This window comes from Felis catus, chromosome A2, assembly GCF_018350175.1.
Source record: "Felis catus isolate Fca126 chromosome A2, F.catus_Fca126_mat1.0, whole genome shotgun sequence".
Lineage (NCBI taxonomy): Eukaryota > Metazoa > Chordata > Mammalia > Carnivora > Felidae > Felis > Felis catus.
This window is the reverse complement of record NC_058369.1, coordinates 146,381,795-146,402,644: the sequence shown is the minus strand read 5'-3', so window position 1 is coordinate 146,402,644 and position 20,850 is coordinate 146,381,795. Positions and strand designations below refer to the sequence as shown.

At 51.5% G+C, this 20,850-nt stretch overlaps 1 protein-coding gene across 6 annotated transcripts in view; it reads right to left on the bottom strand.

Moving 5' to 3' along the window:
- CPA5 (carboxypeptidase A5) overlaps positions 1-20,850 on the bottom strand; it is a 47,943-nt gene that overhangs the window by 7,285 nt on the left and 19,808 nt on the right. The window contains exons 1-10 of one of the 6 annotated variants that reach the window (XM_045052752.1): positions 18,231-18,901; positions 17,665-17,724; positions 16,950-17,161; positions 15,006-15,087; positions 13,836-13,970; positions 5,250-5,348; positions 3,998-4,099; positions 2,716-2,817; positions 2,261-2,371; positions 1,733-1,823 (exon numbers count right to left, since the gene is read on the bottom strand). In XM_045052752.1, coding sequence (XP_044908687.1) covers positions 1,733-1,823; positions 2,261-2,371; positions 2,716-2,817; positions 3,998-4,099; positions 5,250-5,348; positions 13,836-13,970; positions 15,006-15,087; positions 16,950-17,065 — 838 coding nt within the window. In that variant the 5' untranslated portion in view covers positions 17,066-17,161; positions 17,665-17,724; positions 18,231-18,901. Of the gene's footprint in view, positions 1-1,732; positions 1,824-2,260; positions 2,372-2,715; positions 2,818-3,997; positions 4,100-5,249; positions 5,349-13,835; positions 13,971-15,005; positions 15,088-16,949; positions 17,162-17,664; positions 19,464-20,850 lie in introns of those variants that run through there. The other 5 variants (XM_045052754.1, XM_011280548.4, XM_045052753.1 and 2 more) reach the window with 5 other exon arrangements.

Genomic DNA, 20,850 nt, shown 5'->3' with positions numbered 1-20,850 from the left:
GCTACACTTGATGAATGACAAACAGCAACAGATGAGCAGAGCGGGGGAGGCTGAAAGCTTTGTCTGCGTTTGCAGCCCACGCAAGGAAAGCGGTTCCCCTGCCAACGACCAGGTGGCTTTGCCCAAATATGGAGAAACACTTCAGGCCATTAGTTCTGGTTTGAGCTAAGCAGCATAAACTAATCTTCCCCTGACCAAATGGGAATTAGCTGCCTGCCTCTCTCTGACGTTCATAGTCAAAGTCCTCTGAGCCTGCCTGTGTCACAAGTACCTGCTAATGGATTCATTAGCTATTTATTTTTCCTTCTCTGAAAATGTAATTTGTAGCAAGGGGAAATCTCTGGAAGGACATGGTAAATTATTAAAAGCAGTAATCTTTGGGTGGTGGGATTATGGGAGCTTTTTGTCCCCTCTGGGCTTTTTTTTTTTTTTCCATACATTTGTTTTTTTTTTTTACATTGTATATATACTGACTTCCTCCAGCCCCCTGTGGTGAAACACACAAAAGTTATTTTCTTTAAAAGGTAATTTGTCTTTCTGCTAGCCAGTCTGTCTCAGGGTCCGTGGGTACTCACTGCAGCCGGTTCTGAGGGGCCCTCGCGGATTGCAACTTGGGGCAAAGGGGCTGGTCATTTGAAGGTGAAAACACCCATTTTTACACGGTTGTGTTCCCTGACACAAGTGGTTACACACACAGTGCCAGATCCTCGGGCAGCCCCCACACCATGGGCTGAGCGCCTTGCTCTGGATGCTTTAGATGCTTATTTTTCAATGAAAACAGACTGAAAGAAGCTAGATCTTCAGTGATGGGCAGATCTACAATGTTCTGTCTCATTGGTCTGGCCATCCATCTGCGGATCTGCTTTTCAACGGCAATGGCACTGCCTCCTGTGGAGCCAAACTCCGACCCCACCACACCCCCAGAATAGGGGGTGCCCACGCAACCTGTCTTGGCTAGACCCAGGATCCCATTGATCAAATCGCTGCATTCCCAGGGTCCACATACTAGTCCCTAGGCTTTCTGGAGACCTCAGTTTCCCCATCTAATCCCTACGTCCCCGGTGTGGTAAGGGTGATAATCAGGAAGAACACCAAGAACTTGAGGGGAAGCTGCCCACCTCTGCCTGGAAGAAATACGGCCCTGCAGATACGCACCAGTCCATCAGCCCAGGATTACGAAGCAACTGGGTCGCAAGTAAAAACCAGGCTCAAGACAGTGTCAGTGGTAAGAACTTGGCTTATTTTAGATTTAAACTACTGTTCTGGCCTCCCCAGGGGGCAAATTTCAGGTCATGACTCTCGGGAAATGAGTTTGAAGGCATTTTCTCTTGGTGGGCTCCCTACAAGGAAGGGCTGGAGAGATCTGGGGGGCATATAAACTCTAGGGTTTGAACAACCAGCAAGACTATCTTGTCCCTCCTGAAGGGACGACCTGAAGGACTCTCTTGTACCTTTCCCTGCCATATTTAGGATTTGACCCCTGCAGCAAGGAGCCGTTTCCCGCGTTTCCCACGAAGCTGGAGCGGATGCGTACGTTGCCCACGCATGTGCAACCCCTCCCCATATCGCACAGCCAATCCTAGGCGTGTGCTTGCCTGTTCCTGCCATGACTCACTCGCATGAACTAACTACATTGCCTCTCCGGTTATGGGTCCACATAACCTGACTGTGTGAGAGACGTGCCAAGACGTCCCTCTCCAGCCCTGCCCCCAGGTCCAGCAGATTGCCATACCTCCAAAACCTGACTTCCAGTTCCTGTTAAGATCCACACCGATGCAGAAGATTCCAGGTCTGGTGGACTTGTTCTTCCGCCACAGGCGGTTCTGAAAAGCCCAGGGCGGGGGACATTCACCCCTTTCCCAGGGATGGAAGCCTCCGACATCCTGTCCTAGGAAGGGGTGGGCGGTGTCTGGTGGGACAGAGAGGGGCAAAAGGAAGGAATGTCTAGGGCAGGACGGGGCTGCTACGAGGCTGGGCCAAGACTGCGGATCACCTATGGTTAAAGCTGTGGTGTGGGGGGAGGCCCGAGGACAGGCTGCCAACAGTGGCCTTCCCTGGGCAGCAGGACAGGGGTTGAGTCACAGCTGCAGTACCTGAGTCACCTGCCTGCCTTCGTGAGACTCTCCACCAGGAGCCCCTGAGGAGCCAGCCCCCAGTGAACCTCAGCTCAGCTTCCCAAAGCCACAGTGACCGTTCCTGCACGCCCCGCCCCCCAGAGCTGACCCTGACCCCTGACCCTCTCCCTCCCGAATGTCCTCACCATGCTGTGGGTAAACGCAAACCCATCAGGGTTGGTGACGATCTCCATGAAGATGTCCATGGCGTCCAGTAGGTCCGTCAGCGTGCGGTCTTTGCCATATTCAGTGACAATCTGCAGGCCAGGGCAGAGTGGGTACAGGGTGAGGGATGGGAGGCGCTGGCAGGCCCTCCTCTGAGGTAGATCAGGACTTCTGCACAGCCAGTGGCCGCAGGCAGGGGTGGCATCAGGCCATCAGATACATTCTTTGTGGGCTTGGAGGTTAAACAACTAGAAGGCGGAGGGTGGATGTGGGCGCTGCGCTGCAAAAGGCCAGAGCGCGTGGCAGCTGTTCCAAAGGACAGGAGAGTAGAGAGCCCCCGAGGTTTAAACAAGCCAAGTACAATCTCGCAACCAGGGGCGCCCTAAAAGAGTCGAGTAGCCGTCACCCCAGCCCCACCCCCATCATCTGTGCTGACCTTCTTGGCGGTCCAGATGCCAGTGGCATGGGTGATCCACTCCCGGGAGTGGATTCCAGTGTCGATCCAGATGGCCCGGCGCTGAGGTCCTCCAGTGCTAAACTGGGTAAAAGCACCGGGTCCCAAACAGGTTTGAACGGAGACAGCTACAGAGCTGTCCCGAGGCTCCCAGAAGGTGGCCCCAGGTGTATGGGCACTGCCTGGGGCGGCCCTGTGTCCCGAGACAGGGGCTGTGTATGCAGGGACTTGTGCATGGGTCCATGAAGTGCACACGTGTGGGAGCCCCGGTGACACAGCGGTGCACTGGGGAAGCAAGGTGATCCAGCTGGAAGCACAGAGCTTCCCAGGCTTGAAAGTGTCTGAGACTAGTGTTTCTCAAACTTTAAAGGGCACACGAATCCCCCGGCATCTTACGAAAATGCAGATTCAGTAGGTCTGGGGAGGGGTCTGTGGTTGGGCATTTCTAACGGGCTCCCGGGGGTGGTGCTGCAGGTGCCAGGACCCCACTCTGAGTAGCAAGGTCCTAGGCCACATTAAAGAGAGGACACGGACGGCCCCTGGGGGAAATCAAAGCAGGGAATGAGGAGGTCAAGTCCCAAGTTAGATGAGAACACTTGGCCCTCTGGAAGAGTCCCCCAGGGCTGTGGAGAGCCGGAGCGCCGTCTTGTCTGAGAGCTGGACGTCAAGTGCCTTGAGGGGGCCCTTTAGGGCACATACTAAGACTTGTTTTTGGCTTGGCTCGACTCCACACTCCTACCTATCCTGCCTTCTTCATGACCAAGGCCATTGCCGCCGTCAAGTTTGCTCCAGCTGTTTCCAGTGGCCCCCGTGAAGGGCTGGGAGGTCTCCCCACAGACTCGGGCCTATCTGTGGGGCTGCCTGAGCCAGATGACCTCAATCATTTGTAACTGAGGCCTCTATTTATCTCCCTTCCCATTTCACAGATGAAGCAACCAAGGGAATAGGGAGAATGCTGACTCACCCGCATTCCCCTCCCAAGACCAGGGTGATGACCACCACCCTGCAATTCCATCTCCTTTGCAACCCTCCCACCTGCTTCCTGACCCAGGACCTGCCAGGTCGCTGCACCATCACCTGTCCATACCTACGAGAGTAGGTCCCTGAACCCCACGGCCCCAAAGCTGTGGGTCACCTCAGGGCAGGAGTATACACATCTTCTCTGTCCCTAAAACTCCCACCCTGCCATGACCCTGCGTGAGTTCAGTCTTATGCCAGGGGCTCTCACTGTAGAGTCTGGTGGTCAACACTGCCCGCATTTTACCTTCAGGACAACAATGGACCGATTTTCAAAGCTGTGGCCAATCCGAATTTTTGAGACTATATCTGAGTGCTCGGCCACAAAGTTGTCGATCCAGCTATATATCTGAAAGGAATGAAGTTTGTCAGACCCGCAGGGAGGCAGGGAGGGGCGGGGCCCAGGCTCTCCCCGGATATCCTCCTTCCCCCACCCCACCCTCCCAGTGCTGTCCCACCTCCCTTGAGGGTCTAAAAGGACCCAGCGGGAGAATTGCACACATCAAAGACGCGGAGCTGGTGTTGAAGGCAACTGGCCCTGTGCAGAGCTGAGCCTCTTTCTGGAAGAGGAGTGTCCTCACCCTACCCAGTCCCCAGGGTCAACCTGCAAGGCTCTCAGGGTGGAAGTTTCTCTTGCTTCCACTCTCTTGGCCCATTCAGTCCGTTTGACAGACCCTACCGACCCAGCTGTTTTGGTCTTCTCGGCCCTTAGAGATTCTAAGCCGTTTGAAGGCAGGACTATTTATCTCGGATGTCAATAAATACTGACAGGCCATATTAACCCCTTCCCTCACTCTTTCAATGTACATAATTGAATTACCAAACATATGGGAAAAAATGGATCTTCTATTCCAGGCCATGTGAAACGGGAGAGTAATGACAGTGATAACCAGAGGGGACAATATCAATCCCATCGCATCTTTGTCATGAAAATGGAACCTATGCCTTGAGTTTCTTTCTGGGCTGGGTGTCCAGAAAGGCGGGCTGTAACTGGGAGCAAGAATTGTCTCCAACTGAGGCAACTCTGTTCTATTCTACAAAATGGCCCTCCAATGTGCCTGGCTTCCTGTCCCTTCGATGCTCCAGGACCCACAGCGGGGGCCACTTGACACCAGAAATGCTTGTGGAGAAGTCAAGACCCCTGAGTCCCCAGCCACAGTGCTGGATTTGGAGATGCCACTACCTGCTCTGCTCTGGCCAGTGATGCATCCCTACCTCAGTGTTCTGCCTAGTAGACCTTTCCTCAGTCCCCAGACCTGACCTGGGCTGTACTGTTGAGTTCTCTCTATCCCTATATGAATCCTGGCTTCCGGACCTGTTTGAAGGTGTATGTCTGACAGACCTTCACCCAGTGTCTGCTCTGCTCTCCAGAGACTCCCCAAGAGTCATTTCACACTCTCCCGCGGACCTCAGAGTCTTTCATTAGTCTCTGCCTGAGTCGGGAGACCCTGAGGGCCCAAAGGGACAAGAGAGCCCGGAGCGCAACTGGGCAGACCTACCTCCTCCAGGGTGTGGTAAGAGGCATAACTAAAGCTGCTGGTGCTACGCTCCAACCGGCGGGATTTGGCCATGGCTTCTCTCTCCTCATCCAGCAGCACCTAGGAGACAAGAGCACATACTGGAAGGGAAGGGGAGAACCGGGCCAGGCAGGCCTCTTCCGAACCCCGCATCGGCTGGGGCCGCGCACAAAGACACCACCGACACAGGAGAACGAGCCACCATGAGTGTGAGCTGCGCAATGGGAGGAGATGCCGGTTGCTGGATGATTCTGCTTGGCCAGCTGGTGTTCATGCCTCCGTTTCCCAAATGAGCACGGGGCGAGGGGTCCGGAGAGCTGCATTCCAAGTCTGCCACCGACTTGCTGTGGAGCCCTGGCCTTAGTTTCCTCAGCATGGAAATTAGGATAGCAATATCTTGCCCTGCCCAGCTCATAGGATAAAATGTAATAAGGGATATGAAAGTATTTTAGAAGAGTGCTCGTGATCTATTGCCAACATTGTTTTTGCCCTCTATGAACACTGCTGAGTCAAGGCTCAAGCTGACCCCCTGGGGGAGCAGAGGGCCCCCCTGACCCACTCTACTCTACCCCCGGGGGTAGCCTACGCAATTGATATCCAGGCTATTTGGGGAACCAGCTATGGGAGCAAGCTGATCCAAATAATTATAGAACTAATATGCCAACAATCTTTTACTTACTATCTTAACTGCCTCTTAAACACAAGTATGGATGAACCAAAAGCAATGTCCTGGGTATCATTTGGAGTTGGTACTCTGCCCACACGCAGTACTTCCCACTGACCATGGGGAGGGCATACAGTGGATTGGGTTGCCCTCCCACATCATTCTGGGACACTTTTCCCAGCTTGGGATTCAGTGAGGTGGGCAAGTGCCCTTCACCCCAGGCTCATACCCTTACACTGGCACCCAGGGATAGAGGCACCCCAGGACTCTGCACTGACCAGCAGCATGGGAAGTGCCTCGCCCTCTCTGCCACAAAGGGTGCTGGGAAAGCAGAAGACCTCAACCCGAAGTCACACAAGGGAGTCTTGATGATGTCTTGCTTCAGGCAGAGCCTTTCAGTTTACCAGGCATCCTTATCCTCATTGTCTCCATTGGTCTGGTCAGATGACCAAATGACAGGGCAGGAATTCACTATTCATGTTTCAGAGATAAAACAGATTGGAGAGGTGAAGGGACTTAATGGCAAAGCCAACAAGGGGCAAAGGTGAGGTAAGAACCCAGACATCCTATTCCTAGCCTTGGGTTCCTTAAGGCTGGCTAGCTATCAAAACTAAAGGTGAATAAGAATCATAAATGTATGTATTATATGTAATACTAAATAACAAACATATATACACACACATAGATAGATATACATACCTATAGGTATATACTGTTGACCCTTGAACAATGAGAGGGTTAGGGGCACCAACTCTCCCACAGTTGAAAATCCACACATAACTTTTGACTTCCAAAAAACTTAACTACTAATAGCCTGCTGTTGGCCAGAAGCCTTACCAATAGCATAAACAGACAATTAACACATATTTTGTATGTTATATGTGTTATATATTGTATTCTTACAATAAAACAAGCTACAGAAAAGAAAACATTATTAAGAAAATCATAAGAAAGAGAAAATACATTTATAGTACTGTACTGTATTTATCAAAAAAAAAAAATCCATGTATATCCACACAGTTCAAACCCAGGTTGTTCAAGGGTCAACTGTATGTGTGTGTAGGTATGTATATGTGTGTGTGTGTGTACACAGAGAGGGCAAGAAAATGTGTAAAATGTTAACAACAGGTGAAAAATCCATCATACTCTTCTTGCAATTAAAAGGTGTTCTGAAATAGCAAAAAAGTGTGGTGCCTGGGTGGCTTAGTCAGTTGAGAGCCCAACTCTTGAATTTGGCTCAGATCATGATCTCATGGTTCATGGGATCGAGCCCCACGTCGGGCTGCGCGCTCACAGCACAGAGCCTGCTTGGGATTCTCTTTCTCCCTCTCTCTCTCTCTCTCTCTCTCTCTCTCTCTCTGCTTCTCCCCAGCTTGTACTTGCTTTCTTTCTCTTTCTCTCAAAATAAATAAAAGTAAAACATTTTAAAAAACTATTTGAAAAAAATAACAAAAAAGCAATACCCTGAGCATAGAAAAATAAGACAGTAAAATGTCAGAAAATACCACTATGAAAACAATGCTTGTTAGGATAGAAAGATTATGATTTCAAGCAATTTTTAAATGTTCCCTATTTTTATATTTTGGCAGCATGCTTCTACTGCTTCAATAAGTAAAATCTTCTAATGAATAAATAATACTAAAACAAAAACAAAAAGGCCCAATGGCTGAAATAAAGTAGCAGCCATGGACTCTTCAGTCCCAGGGCTGGAAAAGAGGCATCACCACCATCCCCACAGACGAGGCCGTTGTCCAGTGCCCACTCACCCTGCTGCCCCAGTCAGCTTGCTCACAACCCTCAAGTTCACAGATTTAAAAATGGGACTGGAAATCGCTGCTTGGGCCTCATTTTCTTTTCTTTTTGAGCACCGACCACACGTTAGGCAATTGTGATTGCAATGTTTTCTGGCTGAATTAGCTAAGCTGGATACATTCCCACTTGGGCAAAGCTGGGATTGCTGGGCAAGTAAGGAAGCCTGGAGGAACCTTGACCCTTGCTGGCACAGGCACCACCCCGGGACACTCTAACAAAAGGGACTTGTCTTCTCCCAGGAAACCAACAGAAATCTCAGCAGCCCACCGTGACCAGTGTGTGCCCATCACTTTGGGCCGGGCACTACCAGCTGTGGTGAGCAGCCGCAGGGAGCCAGCAGCCCGGGGCTGGTGCACCCAGAAGTCCCCCTCCAGTCCCACCGAGATGAACTTCCTAGAGACTGGTGGAGGACCTGAGGCGGTGGGAAAAGGTGGAGGACAGGGAGGAGAAATGGGGAAGCTCTTCCCACAGCCCAGGGACACCCACAGCAGCAAACAGCTCCCAGGAGGCCATTCTTTGTTCCACAGAACGGCTTGGGGGCAAATGGGAAATGGGCACCAAACTGCAAATAACTTTCCAAACACCCTCACAGCCCTGTGAATGGATGTGACACCCGCTCACAAATTGGGAATGCTCAGCCCTCACAGCTGGGCCCCAGTCCCAAGAACGCTAATCTACCCTGGCCTGAAAAATACACAGATGTTGGCTCCCTTCACAAGGCCGAGAGGGGAGAGGGGAGAACTGAGAACGCAGTCTTGCCACAGGCTCAGGGAAGCCTAATTACAGCCCTGTCAGGCTTCTCAGAGAAAAAAAAGAAACGGCTCAGAAGCAAGCCATTTGCCTCCCTGGAAGCCATAACCTGACAAGGAAAGTAATACCTTGGTGTGAATTAATTTATGACAGGGGTGAGGAAGGACAGGAACATTAAGCAAAGAACAGCACCTCCAGGATGGAGGAGGGCCAGGAGGCCACGGGAGGCCCAGGAAGGGCGAAGCTGACGCCTGAAGGGAACCAGCACTCGGCCGCTGAACTCCAGCCGCGCAGACCTAAAATGGACGCGGCTCCGGGTGACGGTGAACGGGGAGCATCTCCCCACCCCCCTGCCCCCACCCCCGCTCCGTGACAGCAGCAGTCACCTCTCCTCATGTGTCCCTGGCCTTCTCTAACAGGCCCAACATTTGCAGTAGCAGCTGCGTGGCTGGTAGCAAATGCAGTCTGTGCCTACGTGGTGGGTGGCTACAGACCCGGGGGTTCTTAGCGTGGACCCCCTCAGAGGTCAAGGCTGAACGGGTGGCTTCACTGCCCCAAAGGCAGAGTTAAAACCACCCACACAAACAACAGTGACAACTGTGGAGGAAGCAGATGGCTCAGGAGCAAAGAGTGCAGGGCCCGGGGCCAGGCTGCCTCTGGTTAAATCTCGACGCCATCACTAACGGGGCACTAATCTCTCTGGGCCTCGGTTTACCAAAGTATTCATCTCTCTCTGTGCCTTCAAAAATGGGTACACGTTATCACACCCTTGAGCACATTCTTTAAGGGGTTCCCGTGAGGCTTAGAGGGGTTAATACATGTAAAATGTTTGGAGCGTCGCCTAGCACGTAGCCATGAGGAGGAGCAAGAGGAGGGTGGCAGGGCAATAGTAATTTGGGGGGTGACTCATGTGTGAACAAGGTTTTGAAAGCAGCAAGGGAATAAGTCATGCAGGTATCTGCAGAAACAGCATTCTACTCACAAGGACCAGTAAGTGCAAAGGCCCGAGACGTGAATCTCATCAAGGGCCCTTGGGCAGGAATGGGTCAGGCAAGTTCAAGGAACAGTAAAGAGGTCCAGGTCTCTGGAGCAGAGCGAGCCAGGGGAGAGCGGTCAGTGACGAGGGTGTTGTACTTCAGGGCCATTTTAAGGACTTGGGCTTTTACTCTCAGTTAGGAAGTCATTGAGGGCTTTAAGCAGAGAAGTGACATAATGGGATATAATATATAATAATAATAATTTTAAAGGACCCCTCTGAATGCTGTTTTGAGACTAGGCAACAGGGAGGCAAGGATGGAATTAGGGACAGCAGTTAGAAAACTCTTAGAACAATCCAGGTGTGGGGCTGATGGCGTGCTGGCCCAAGGTGGTAGCATAGAATGGTAAGATACATTTTATTTATTATTTTTTTTAATGTTTATTTTTGAGAGAGAGGGGATGGAGCAGGGGAGGGGCAGAGAGAGGGGGACAGAGGACCCGAAGCAGGCTCTGTGCTGACAGCAGGACGCGAACTCACGAACCGTGAGATCATGACCTGAGATGAAGCTGGACGGTCAACCAACTGAGCCAGCCAGGTGCCCTGGTAACGATACAATTTAAAGGGAGAACTGACGGGATTTGGTGAATGTGGGATTCGAGAAAGGAGTTGAGGACGACTCCAGGCTTCTTGCCTGAGTGACCGGAAGGACGGCGTTGTCATTTCCTGAGATGGAGAAGGGCTGTGGAGGAGCAAGTTGAGAGGGGGGGTGCTCGGTTGGGAACGGTGACATTTGAGACACCCGTTAGGCAGGCAGGTGGAAATGAGGAAGAGGCGGTTGGAGACCCGAGTCTGGAGTTCAGGGTGAGCGTAGGAGTCTGGCTGGAGATGCAAGTATGGGAATATTCAGGAGGCTGAAGGTATCCAACGCCATGATCTTGAATGAGAGGATCCAGGGGAAGTCAAAGGACAGAACTGGGAAATAGGAAAGTGACATGCAAAGGAGAGCCAGTTAGATGGGATAACACCCAGGAGAGGACAGTGTCCCGGAAGCCAAGACAGGACATGTTTCAAAGACGAGAGAGCAACCAGCTGTGCTAAATAAGGTGGAAGAACAACGGCCACTCAAAGTTGGCCACTGAGTTGGACGTAGGAGCTGTGGGTGACGAATGTCAAGGGCAGTTTTGGTGAAGTGAGGGGTGGACAGTCCACCCACGGAGAAGGATGGAGGTGGCAAGTATGGCCCGTATTTCCAAGAGTTGTGCTGTATGGGGAAGCCGAGAAATGGGGTGATAGCTGGAGACGGGGGGACGGGATCGAGAGAGGATTTTGGGGGGTAAGAGATATAACGCTACATTTGTATGCTAATGAGAATGATCCAGTAGAGAGGGGGAAATTGGCAAAGCAATATTTACACTAAATTGCATTTTGCTCTAGATGCTCAGAGCCCGGGTGATTTTTGTGTTCTCCGTTGTGCTTTCCCCTATTTTCCAAATTATCTAACATGAATATTTATTAATTTTGTAATCAGAAAAAAGCCATTAAAATCCACAGAGCTGATTGCTCAAGTGAAGCTTTTCCATGGTGACTCATCCTAGAGAAAAAAAAAAAAACAACAACAACACCAAAACCAAAGGGCTGAGAAAAAAGGGGGAGGTGAAGAAAAATTAAATGCAAATAGAGCTCACTCGGAATCAGATAATTTCTTGCCTGGCCCACTGCAATTTCCTCAGCACCCTCCTGCCTGTCAGTCTCTCCCTGCTCCTGTCCCCAGCTCAACATTGTCACTGTCAGAGGGATTTTTTTTCTTAAATGCAAATCTGATCCCGTCAGAGCCCTCCCATGGCTCCCCCATGATTTTTCGGGATAAATCTCGACCTCTTCACCCAACAGAGGATGCCCCTTGTGATCTGGTCGGGCCTCACTGCCAACAGGGCGGGGGGGGGCGCCCTTCCCCTCCCGGTCCCCCCCCTCGCCTGCTCTTCAGCCGCACCGTAATTACCGCCTTCTCAGAGCCTCCCTACGTGCAGAGCCTCTTGTCCTCGGCTCCCATAGCAACCTGCTGCACGCCATCAGCACCATCAGCAAGCTCATCCACTCCATTGTAATCACTGCTTTACTCCCCTCCACTCCCCACCCCCACGACCCGGCTCCCCTGGATACGGAACCGGAACCGGAGTTCCTGTCTCTGTGTTTCCTGCACCTTGCACACAGTAGGTATCTCCATATCAGTAGATGGAACAAACGAACCCAGCTCTTCCACCTCAAGCACGCGTCTGATCACAGCTTGGGGAGGGGGGGGTGGGCAGGGCGGGGAGCAGGGGACACTTCCCTTCCTCAAAAATCTCCAGCACCCCTGGCCAAAGCGAAAAGCCGGAAGCCGGCACCAAGGTTTTTCACGCTCCCTCTCAGCCTAGTGCTGCGGAGCAAACACACCCTCACTTCTTTCCTTTCTTCGCATCCGTGAATTCAACCAACATTTATTAAGCCCCAACTGAGTGGCAGGTGCCATGGGAGGCGCTAGGGCATAAAGATAGATAAGAGGCCCGAGCCTGGACCTTGAGGGGCTCAGGAGAGGGGGCCCTGGAGACAAAGACCGACCTAATAGCAAGGCCTCTGTCTGGGCACACTCTTTCCGACCCTGCCAACAGAGTCATTGTGGAGACCGTTGAGGGCCCGCCGCGCAAGAGAGGCTACGCCAAACGCTGCGGCGGAGAGATCCGGAAGATTCAGAAGAGATCAGGCCCGAGCGTCAATAACCGAAACGTAAGGCTAGAGGCCAAAAACCTGAGTGGTGCAAAGCCTTCCCCTCCTGTTAGCGCCTCTGAGCGTCTCTCCTCCTGGACACCCTCCCCCTCGTCACCACAAATCAACTCAACACGGCAGCCTCCCCTACCCACCCCCCCCCAGCTCCCTCCAAGCCAAAATGGGATCTTAAGTATGACAATCGGAGCTTGATGCACTGCAGACAGAGCGAGGTGTTGGGGGAAATCCTGCCCGGCTGGGTTAGGGCAGACAGTCCAGGGCATCTACTACTGGCAGGGAGTAAAGAGCGCCCCCGGAAGGGATTCCAGCCTGGGGACGACAGGGGAGGCACGTGAAGAGGACAGCTCCAGAGGACCCAGGGGGCAGGCTCAGAGGTGCCTCTGGGGCCACTCCTGATGTGCGGAAATCAACAGAACATTTTGAGAGACCTCTTCGCATCTGCTGGCTAAATGCTGCGGGCTTTCAGGGCGGGGCAGAAGCGAGGAAACACGAACCTGAAGATGCCCGCATGGGCGAAAAATGAGAATCGAGGGCTATTTCTTTCGATGTGGTACCCTGTCTTGTCTGCGGGGAGTTTCCCCATTTGGGTTTGTGGGGGATTAATTAGAGAAAGAGGCCACCCCTACGCACTGAGCAGCAAACACATGTGCCCGATGAGGGACAAAGGTCTGTGCATGGATCTGAGTGGCCCAGCCCGGTGCGTTCGCGGGAAAGGAATGCCCCTGATGCGTTTATCCCTTGGCATGTGATGTCATGTGTGTGCGCTCCGGGAGACTGGGTTCCCACACTCAGCGCCCTCAGAGAGTAGCTGCAGCGCGCCGTGGCTGGGGAGGAATGTCTGGGGATGCGACCCTGCAGGTGCACCACAGCATCTGTGGAGGGGTGCGGCCAGAGGCGCCTAACCAGCACGCGGTGCCCACAAGAAGCGCTTTAGGAAGGGGGCTCCTTGGGACACCCTTGAAGACAGAACAACAGAAATAAAATGTCACGGTGTTCAGAAAAGACACCGTAAGCTGCGCCGACCAGGGCGGGTGGGGACACGGGCAGGGCCGGGATGAAGGCTCTCTCTCTGTCCTACCCAAGGGTGGGTGTGCAGCCCTCCCAAAGCTATTCCCCTGGGAGAATCCTGCCTGGGAGAGGAGCCTGGTACCTCCTAGTACCGAGAGCCTGGCGGTACAAGTGTCGTGGGACAGCCAGGACGGCGGGGACGGTCAGAAAAGCAAAGGGACTCTTCCAGAGCTGCCTCCCCCGGGTGCCCAGGAAAGACCCGAGCTACTCGCTCCTGTCTCCCTCCCCCCTGGTCTCCTCCTCTGCTGTGAGCTGCAAATCCCCCCACAAGAGGACTCGTCCACAAGTGACTGCCACTACCACACGAGGAGGACGTCCCCCCTCCCCCGACCGTGGGCTCTGTCCTAGATTTTAAATATTCTCTGAGAAGTGTGAGGTGTCGTTCCTTCTACAGCAGGTCCACAACAATGCGGATGGAACTCTAGAAACCTGTCCACTGTGAGCCCTGGGTTGCTTTCCTCTGGGCTGGGCTCAAACCAGAAAGGCACGTGGAAGGTGAAACCCTAGCTGTGGTGCTGGGGCAGGACCTCACCTGGATGTCCTTTATCATGACGCTGTAAGCAAGGCCGTGAGAGCCCAGGTAAGCCTTGACGTCTTTCAGTTCAGAGAAAGGAACTCTCATATCCACCGGGAGGCTGGGCCTGGCTGGGCCACGCCAGAAGTCCACCTTGGCCACAAAGGAAAGGAAAATGGATGTGTTTAATCGCGTGTCCTCATACACGATCCTGTGGGCACCTTAGACAGGCAGACGGTCTTCTTCTCTTAGACAGTTAAAAGGGCCCCAGTTTCAAAACGAAAACCCTCAGGCCGAGCACAGAGATGGGGGCAAACAAAACCCCCGAGCTGCGTTTCTTTCTCCGATTCCGAGCACCCTCGCTCCCAGCCTCACTCCAACTTCGCCTGGACCCCAAGAACCCTAAACAGTTGCTAAAAGTGAGACAGCTCATCATACGGGGCATTCACATGGACAAGAACCTGGGTCAGAAGGGGGAGGCATCACTGCCCTCAAGCCCTGGGGAGGGGGGAGGAACCCGACCTGCATTCCCATGACCTCCAAATGCTACGTCTACTCACCAACTTGTAAAAGGGAGAGAATTGTTATAAAGTGTTATGAGTCCTGGTAGATAGGGGCACTCAAACGAATAGGGACGGGGCTTTGGGCCACATCCAGAAATACCCGGTTGCTTCGGCAGCCCTCAAACAAAACCTTTCTATCGTAACTGTTGAAGAAAATGTTTTCCATTGTGGAATACTTGCAGAGGACAAACGTTCTCGGAAACAAATGCTCAGGCTGACAGGGGCGAACCCAAATAAAACACAGGTTCGCCAAGCTGAGCCGTTTCAGTGGGGGAAACCGATGTGTCCAGTCTGCATACTACATGGCATCCCACCCAGAGACATATGTACTCCCCGGGTGGCTTCCGGACACTCCAGTCATTTGTGAGGTGGCCCCCGACAGGGTCTGCTCGGCAGCTCCCCGTCTAGGACAGAGGAGAAGGCCAAGAAAGGCCACCCAACTTTCCGGGCGAGTGTTCCCCACCTTTCCTGAAGAAGATCCCACATGTGATTTTCCACGGTGTTGTGATCTTTGGCAGCTATGATAGGGGCAGGTTTGGGGTTCGGGGAGCAGGACAGGGGGCTGAAGATGCAGGCCACTGTAAGGAAGTGGAGAACGTGCTCCCCAGCCCTGAGGACTCCTCACCTTCTGGGGCTTCAGGCCCTCCAGATCCCTGAGAAGTGAGAGCTGCTCCTCATTTTTCGCCAGGACTCGAAGAACCTGGTCTCTGGAAAGACACAGGGAGGGTGGAGGGAGATGCTGAGACGGCTCCCTGGAAGGCTGGGCTAGGGGACCCTGAGGACCAGGCTGAGGGGACCCGGCAGGAAGGCCGGGAGGCTGGAGGAGACTGAGCAGAAGGACGTGCCACTCTGGGAAGCACGCGAGTCCTTCAGCACGAGACAGCGGTCGCTCCGGACCAAGGACAGACCACCCGAGCCACTAAATAAAGCCCGTCACAACTAGTGATGAACCCAGCAGCAAGACAGGGGAGGAAGTATGGGACAGGAATACGGGAGAATGGAGGAGGCCTGGGAAACCAAAGGAACGAAGGGGAGAAAAGAATAGATACAGAGGGCAGGGGAGACCAACAGTGGCCCCGAGTGCTCTTCGTGCAAGGGCCAAAGGCCATGGTCTGTCCAAACCCTGTGCCGCTTCCAGCCTTCTCTCAAGAGCTTGAGGACATGGAAGGGGAGATGAGCCTCACGCTAACATACGAGAGGAAGCTGAGCCCTTCCCATCCCGGTGGAGAGGCCGCGAGAGGCTGTGCGCGTGACCTCCGGTGTTCGCCACCCGGGATGCCGCTGACTCCCTCCCTGACTGGCTTGGATATCAGGGAGGATGAACCCCGCCCCCCCCAACCCCTTCTAATCACTACTATGGGGATACTTTGGGGTCATTCCATTAGGTGACGTCTGGGAAGCTGAGAAACATGTCCCTAGAGGGCCTGGGGTAAAATCCTAATGCTTATTCGTATTCAAAGGAGGACAATACTGTATCCATATGGTACAGATACAGAGTCTTCTGGGGGTTACTAACGTCTTTAAGAATCAGAGAAAACCAGGGGCACTTGGGTGGCTCAGTCGGTCGGGCATCTGACTTCAGCTCAGATCATGATCTTACAGCTCATGAGTTCAAGCCCCATGTCGGGCTCTGTGCTGACAGCTGACAGCTGGGATCCTGGGGCCTGCTTCGGATTCTGTGTCTCCTTCTCTGTCTGCCCCTGCCCCACTCACGCTCTGCCTCTCTCTTTCTCTCAAAAATAAGTAAACATTCAGGGCGCCTGGATGGCTCAGTCGGTTAAGCGTCCGACTTCAGCTCAGGTCATGATCTCGCGGTTTGTGGGTTCGAGCCCCGCGTCGGGCTCTGTGCTGACAGCTCGGAGCCTGGAGCCCGCTTCAGATTCTGTGTCTCCCTCTCTCTCTGCCCCTCCCTAGCTCATGCTCGCGCGCTCTCTCTGTGTCAAAAATAAATAAACTTTAAAAAAAAAATTTTTAATAAAAATAAATAAATAAACATTCAAAAAAGTTTTTCAAAATCAGAGGAAACCATCCCCCCAGGAAAAAAAATAGATAAACAATTTTACATATAAGCAAGAATCAGGGGAATCTTGGAGCCCTGGAAACTTCCCCATGGGCTGCAGATTAAGAACTCATGCTGTGGGGGGGTGGGGGGTGGGGGGAGGTGGCGCCTGGGTCTGACTTCTGCTCAGGTCATGATCTCGTGGTTCATGAGCTCTCAGTGCAGAGCCTGCTTGGGATTCTCCCTCTCTCCTTTCCTCTCTCTGCCCCTGCCCCACTCGTGCTCTCTCTCTCAAAATAAATAAATAAACTTAGAAGAAGAAGAAGAAGAAGAAGAAGAAGAAGAAGAAGAAGAAGAAAGAACTCATGTGGGGAAGGACAGTAAGACAGTTGCTTGTCCCACCCTTGAGTGGGAGAGTGGGAGATTGGGAGATTATGGACCTGAATGGGAAGTGAGGTCCCAACTCCCTCTACTTTGACCAGGTCCCAGGAAGACAGCCTCCTTCCTGCTGGCACACCTGGTCCCCAAGCTCTCAGCAGCCCTTCCTCCCACTATGGAGCAGCCACTCACCCTGTGAAATTCATTTGGCCCAAAGCTGCTGCCAGAATAAAGCTGAAGACCAGGAGCGTCCACCTGTCCACAGGGGACAGCCCAGGGCCCACGCCTCCTCCAGGGGCCCCCTGCATGCTTCTTCCTTCAGGCGAGCTTCAAGGCCTTTCTTCGTGCGCAGGCATGGCCGAAGCCTCAGGACAGGACAGCACCTAAAGGCCGGCAGGCCCGGCCTGAGAAGGGGCGTTAGGTTCTCTCTGGGGGAGACCCAGCATGTGGCTCCCACGCGCAGGGCCTTGACAGAGCTAGGGCCACCCCTCCCCACGGCTAGGCAAATCCCCTCCTGGCAAGAGGAAAGAGGAAAAGGGGAAGACGAGGCTCTTGGCTTTCCTTCCTCCCTGGAGGTTTGCTGGGCCAGCCTCTGGTGAACATCAAGTCCTCCTTCTCCGGGGAAAGAGAAGAGTAGCTGGAAGGCCCCCAGCAAACCACTCCGTTCCTCCCTCCTCATTTAATTCTTTTCTTTTGCTCTCCGTCTCCCTCCCCATCCGCTCACGCTTCCCCTGGGCCACGTCTTCCTTACGCATAAGGGTGTGGACGCCATTGAAAGAACGCTGGGTTTAGAGACAGGGACCACGGGCTCACTTCCTGTCTAAAAGACCTCGGGCAACTGCCCTAATCTCTCTAAGTCTCAGTTTACTCATCAGTAAATGGGGTTAATAATACCTCCCCTCCCTACCTCACAGGGGTTGGGGGGAATATTAGATGAGACAACGTGGGTGAACTGGCTTGGCAAAGCCTGCAAAATAGAATGTATTATTATTTCCAAGCATTAACTCTTAGTCACAGCTGCATCTTAGGTCAGCACTCCAGTTGCAGTGGGGAGACGGGGGACAGAAGGGAATAGAGAGGGGAACAAAGGAAATACGTATAGCACGAGAAGGAATTCGGTGAAGACTCCCTTTTCTCTATGTTCAGCTGGCCGCCATTATGCCGGCACAGGTAGTGGACTTTCTGCCAGACATGAAGGTCACTGCAATCATTATAGTTCTCAACAGACAGCAGAGTCAATTTCTCAGTCCTGCTGAAGGCCCACACAGCCCCCTTTATGGGCTGGGAATAGCAGGAATAAAGCGGAGGCCAGCACACAAAGCAGTCATATTGGAAGGAGAGAGTGAAAGATGATGCGTGAATGGTAAATGATGAATCTAACAGAAAATCCACAGGAGGTGGGGGGGGGGGGAAGGCAGAGACTAAATCCAACAAAGTTGTTCAGCAGAGGACGTCAACAAAAGGCCACTTAACTGTCACCGGCGATTCTCAGAAGCCCCCCTCCCCATCCATACTTCCCCAGAATGGCCAATTAACTGGCCATGTGTGCAGAGAGGGGAGCTCTTTTATTGACAGAATGCCCTGCTCCCACACCCCGCCGGACCTACTCCATTATTTCGTGGTTCAGTTGTTCAGACATGCCAAACTCTCCTAGAACCCTGGCTTTGGGAACTCTCAGACAGAAACATTAACAAAGGGTTTAAGGACCTAGAAAAGAAAGCAATTAGGCTTTCCACCCAAGTAACATTCAGCTTTAGTAGAAACAGGAATAAAAGAACGTCCTAGTAAACAACAGCTCAGGAATTTAAAAGAAAAAAGTGGGATGGTGCTAGGCACCCAAAGTACCCAGCATCTTCTCGCTCAAAAGCATCATTTAAGTCACTAATAATAAGACAACTATCCCTGTATTTGGTTTAGGGGTGGGATGAGAGAGAGAGAGAGAGAGAGAGAGAGAGAGAGAGAGAGGGAGAGAGAGAGAGAGAGAGCAAAAGAGAGGAAGAGAGACGAGCACTTCAGAATTCTTGAGAATTTCCAGTAGAACTTTCTGTGATAATGGAAATGTTCCGTGTCTGTGCCATCCAACAGGATAGCCACTAGCCACTCGAGATGTGGCCAGTGAGACTAAGGAATTGAATTTTTTATTTTATTTCATTTGAATTCATTTCACTGATTTAAATACCACGGTGGCTGATGGCTATCATATTACATGGCACAGTTCTATGGGAATTCACTAACCCTAAAGCAGGGCCTTCAATGGCTGGGTATGAAGCAGAGACACACAGCGGGGCTTGACTTAATACCTAATATTGGCTTCTAACCAAAAAATAATTAATTCATCTAATCATCTACTCAATAAGCTTCTACTGCATATCTATAATGTGCCAGGCACTTGCTTACTAGGAATAAAGTATGGGAAGAAAACAGAGAACAATACAGACCTGGACCTTAGATTTTTAATGGGGTGAGTAGACAATTAGTTTAAAGAGCATATAAATAATTGTAAAAATATAGCTGGCGTATGTGCTCTAAGGCGAAAATACAATCTACCATGAGGACAGATAACAAGGACTCCGCATGGGCTGAGACAGGGAGAGTTTCCTGAAAGAAGTTTTGTTGGAGGACTTTTACGTCCCGTGAGTGGGTGGTTTAGACACCCAAACAACCCTGCCCCCATGAAACATTTTATCCACTAAAATTCTGGATACAATGAAATATTTTTAATAACTTTTAAAACACATCACTGAGGGGCGCCTGGGTGGCTCAGTCGGTTAAGCGTCCGACTTCAGCTCAGGTCACGATCTCCCGGTCCGCGAGTTCGAGCCCCGCGTCGGGCTCTGGGCTGATGGCTCAGAGCCGGGAGCCTGCTTCCGATTCTGTGTCTCCCTCTCTCTCTGCCCCTCCCCTGCTCATGCTCTGTCTCTCTCTGTCTCAAAAATAAATAAACGTTAAAACACATCACTGAGTGGGCATGAAAGTAAGAATCTACAGATCCCCAAAAGAAGTAAAAGGCAGACATCAGAGAAGTCAGCAAATTTTCCCCCCCGGAAGAGTTCCCTCAACCCCAGAGTTCTTGATCATCCTCCTGGAAGAACATACCGAGCGTCTATGGCCATTTTCCTTCTGCTTGAAGCATAGCTCTTAAAACTTTCCTTTCGTGATAGTCTCCGTTTTCATTTGTTTGAAATTTTTGTTATCTTGCTTTCATTCTTAAAAGAGTTTAACTGGATATCAATGCCAGGTTGACTATTGCTTTTCTGTCAGCACATTGGAAACATCCTCCCACAGTCTCTGGCTTCCATTTTTACCGTTAAAAGGTAATTAATTCGTCTATTCACTGTTCCTTAGTAGGTGATCTTTTCCTACCCCGGGTTGCTTTGGAGATCTTCTTGTCTTTGATGTCCTTTAGTTTAACCTTCATGTATTTATTCTTCAGCTATCCCAAATAGATCTAGAGGCTCAATGCGATTCTGGTCAAAAACCCAACCATTTCACCAACTGTCACAAGCTGATAAAAATGGATACCAAAAACACGAACGAACAAACAAGCAAACATCCCAAGAAGAGTCAAGACGATCCTGAAGAACAGAAGACTTTCTCTGCCAGACAGGAAAACATATTATAAAGCTACAGTAATCGAGACAGTATGGTATTGGCACAGAGAGAGCCCAGAAACAAACCGAAGCATATTTGGAAACTTCATTTTTCACAGACTCGGCACGGCAGATTACTGTGAAGCAGACAGACCGTTCAATACGTGTCACTGGGACACTTGTAGGTATAGATGGAAAAACTGGAATTAAATCCCTATTGTGCCACATGTAAAAAGCAATTCGAGGTAGATTCAAATACTTACATGTAAAAGGCAAAACTATAACACACTTGGAAGACAACATAGAGAATATCTCCTGACACTGGAATAGGGAATGATTTTTCTAAATAAGACAAAAACGGGAAAAAAAAAGAACATAAACCTTCCCATGGAGGGAAGGATGGATAAAATCAAGAAAATTAAAATTAAATTAAATTTTAAGAACTTCTGTTCTTAAAACCCTTGACAGAGTAGAAAGCTGACTTCAGGGGCACCTGGGTGGCT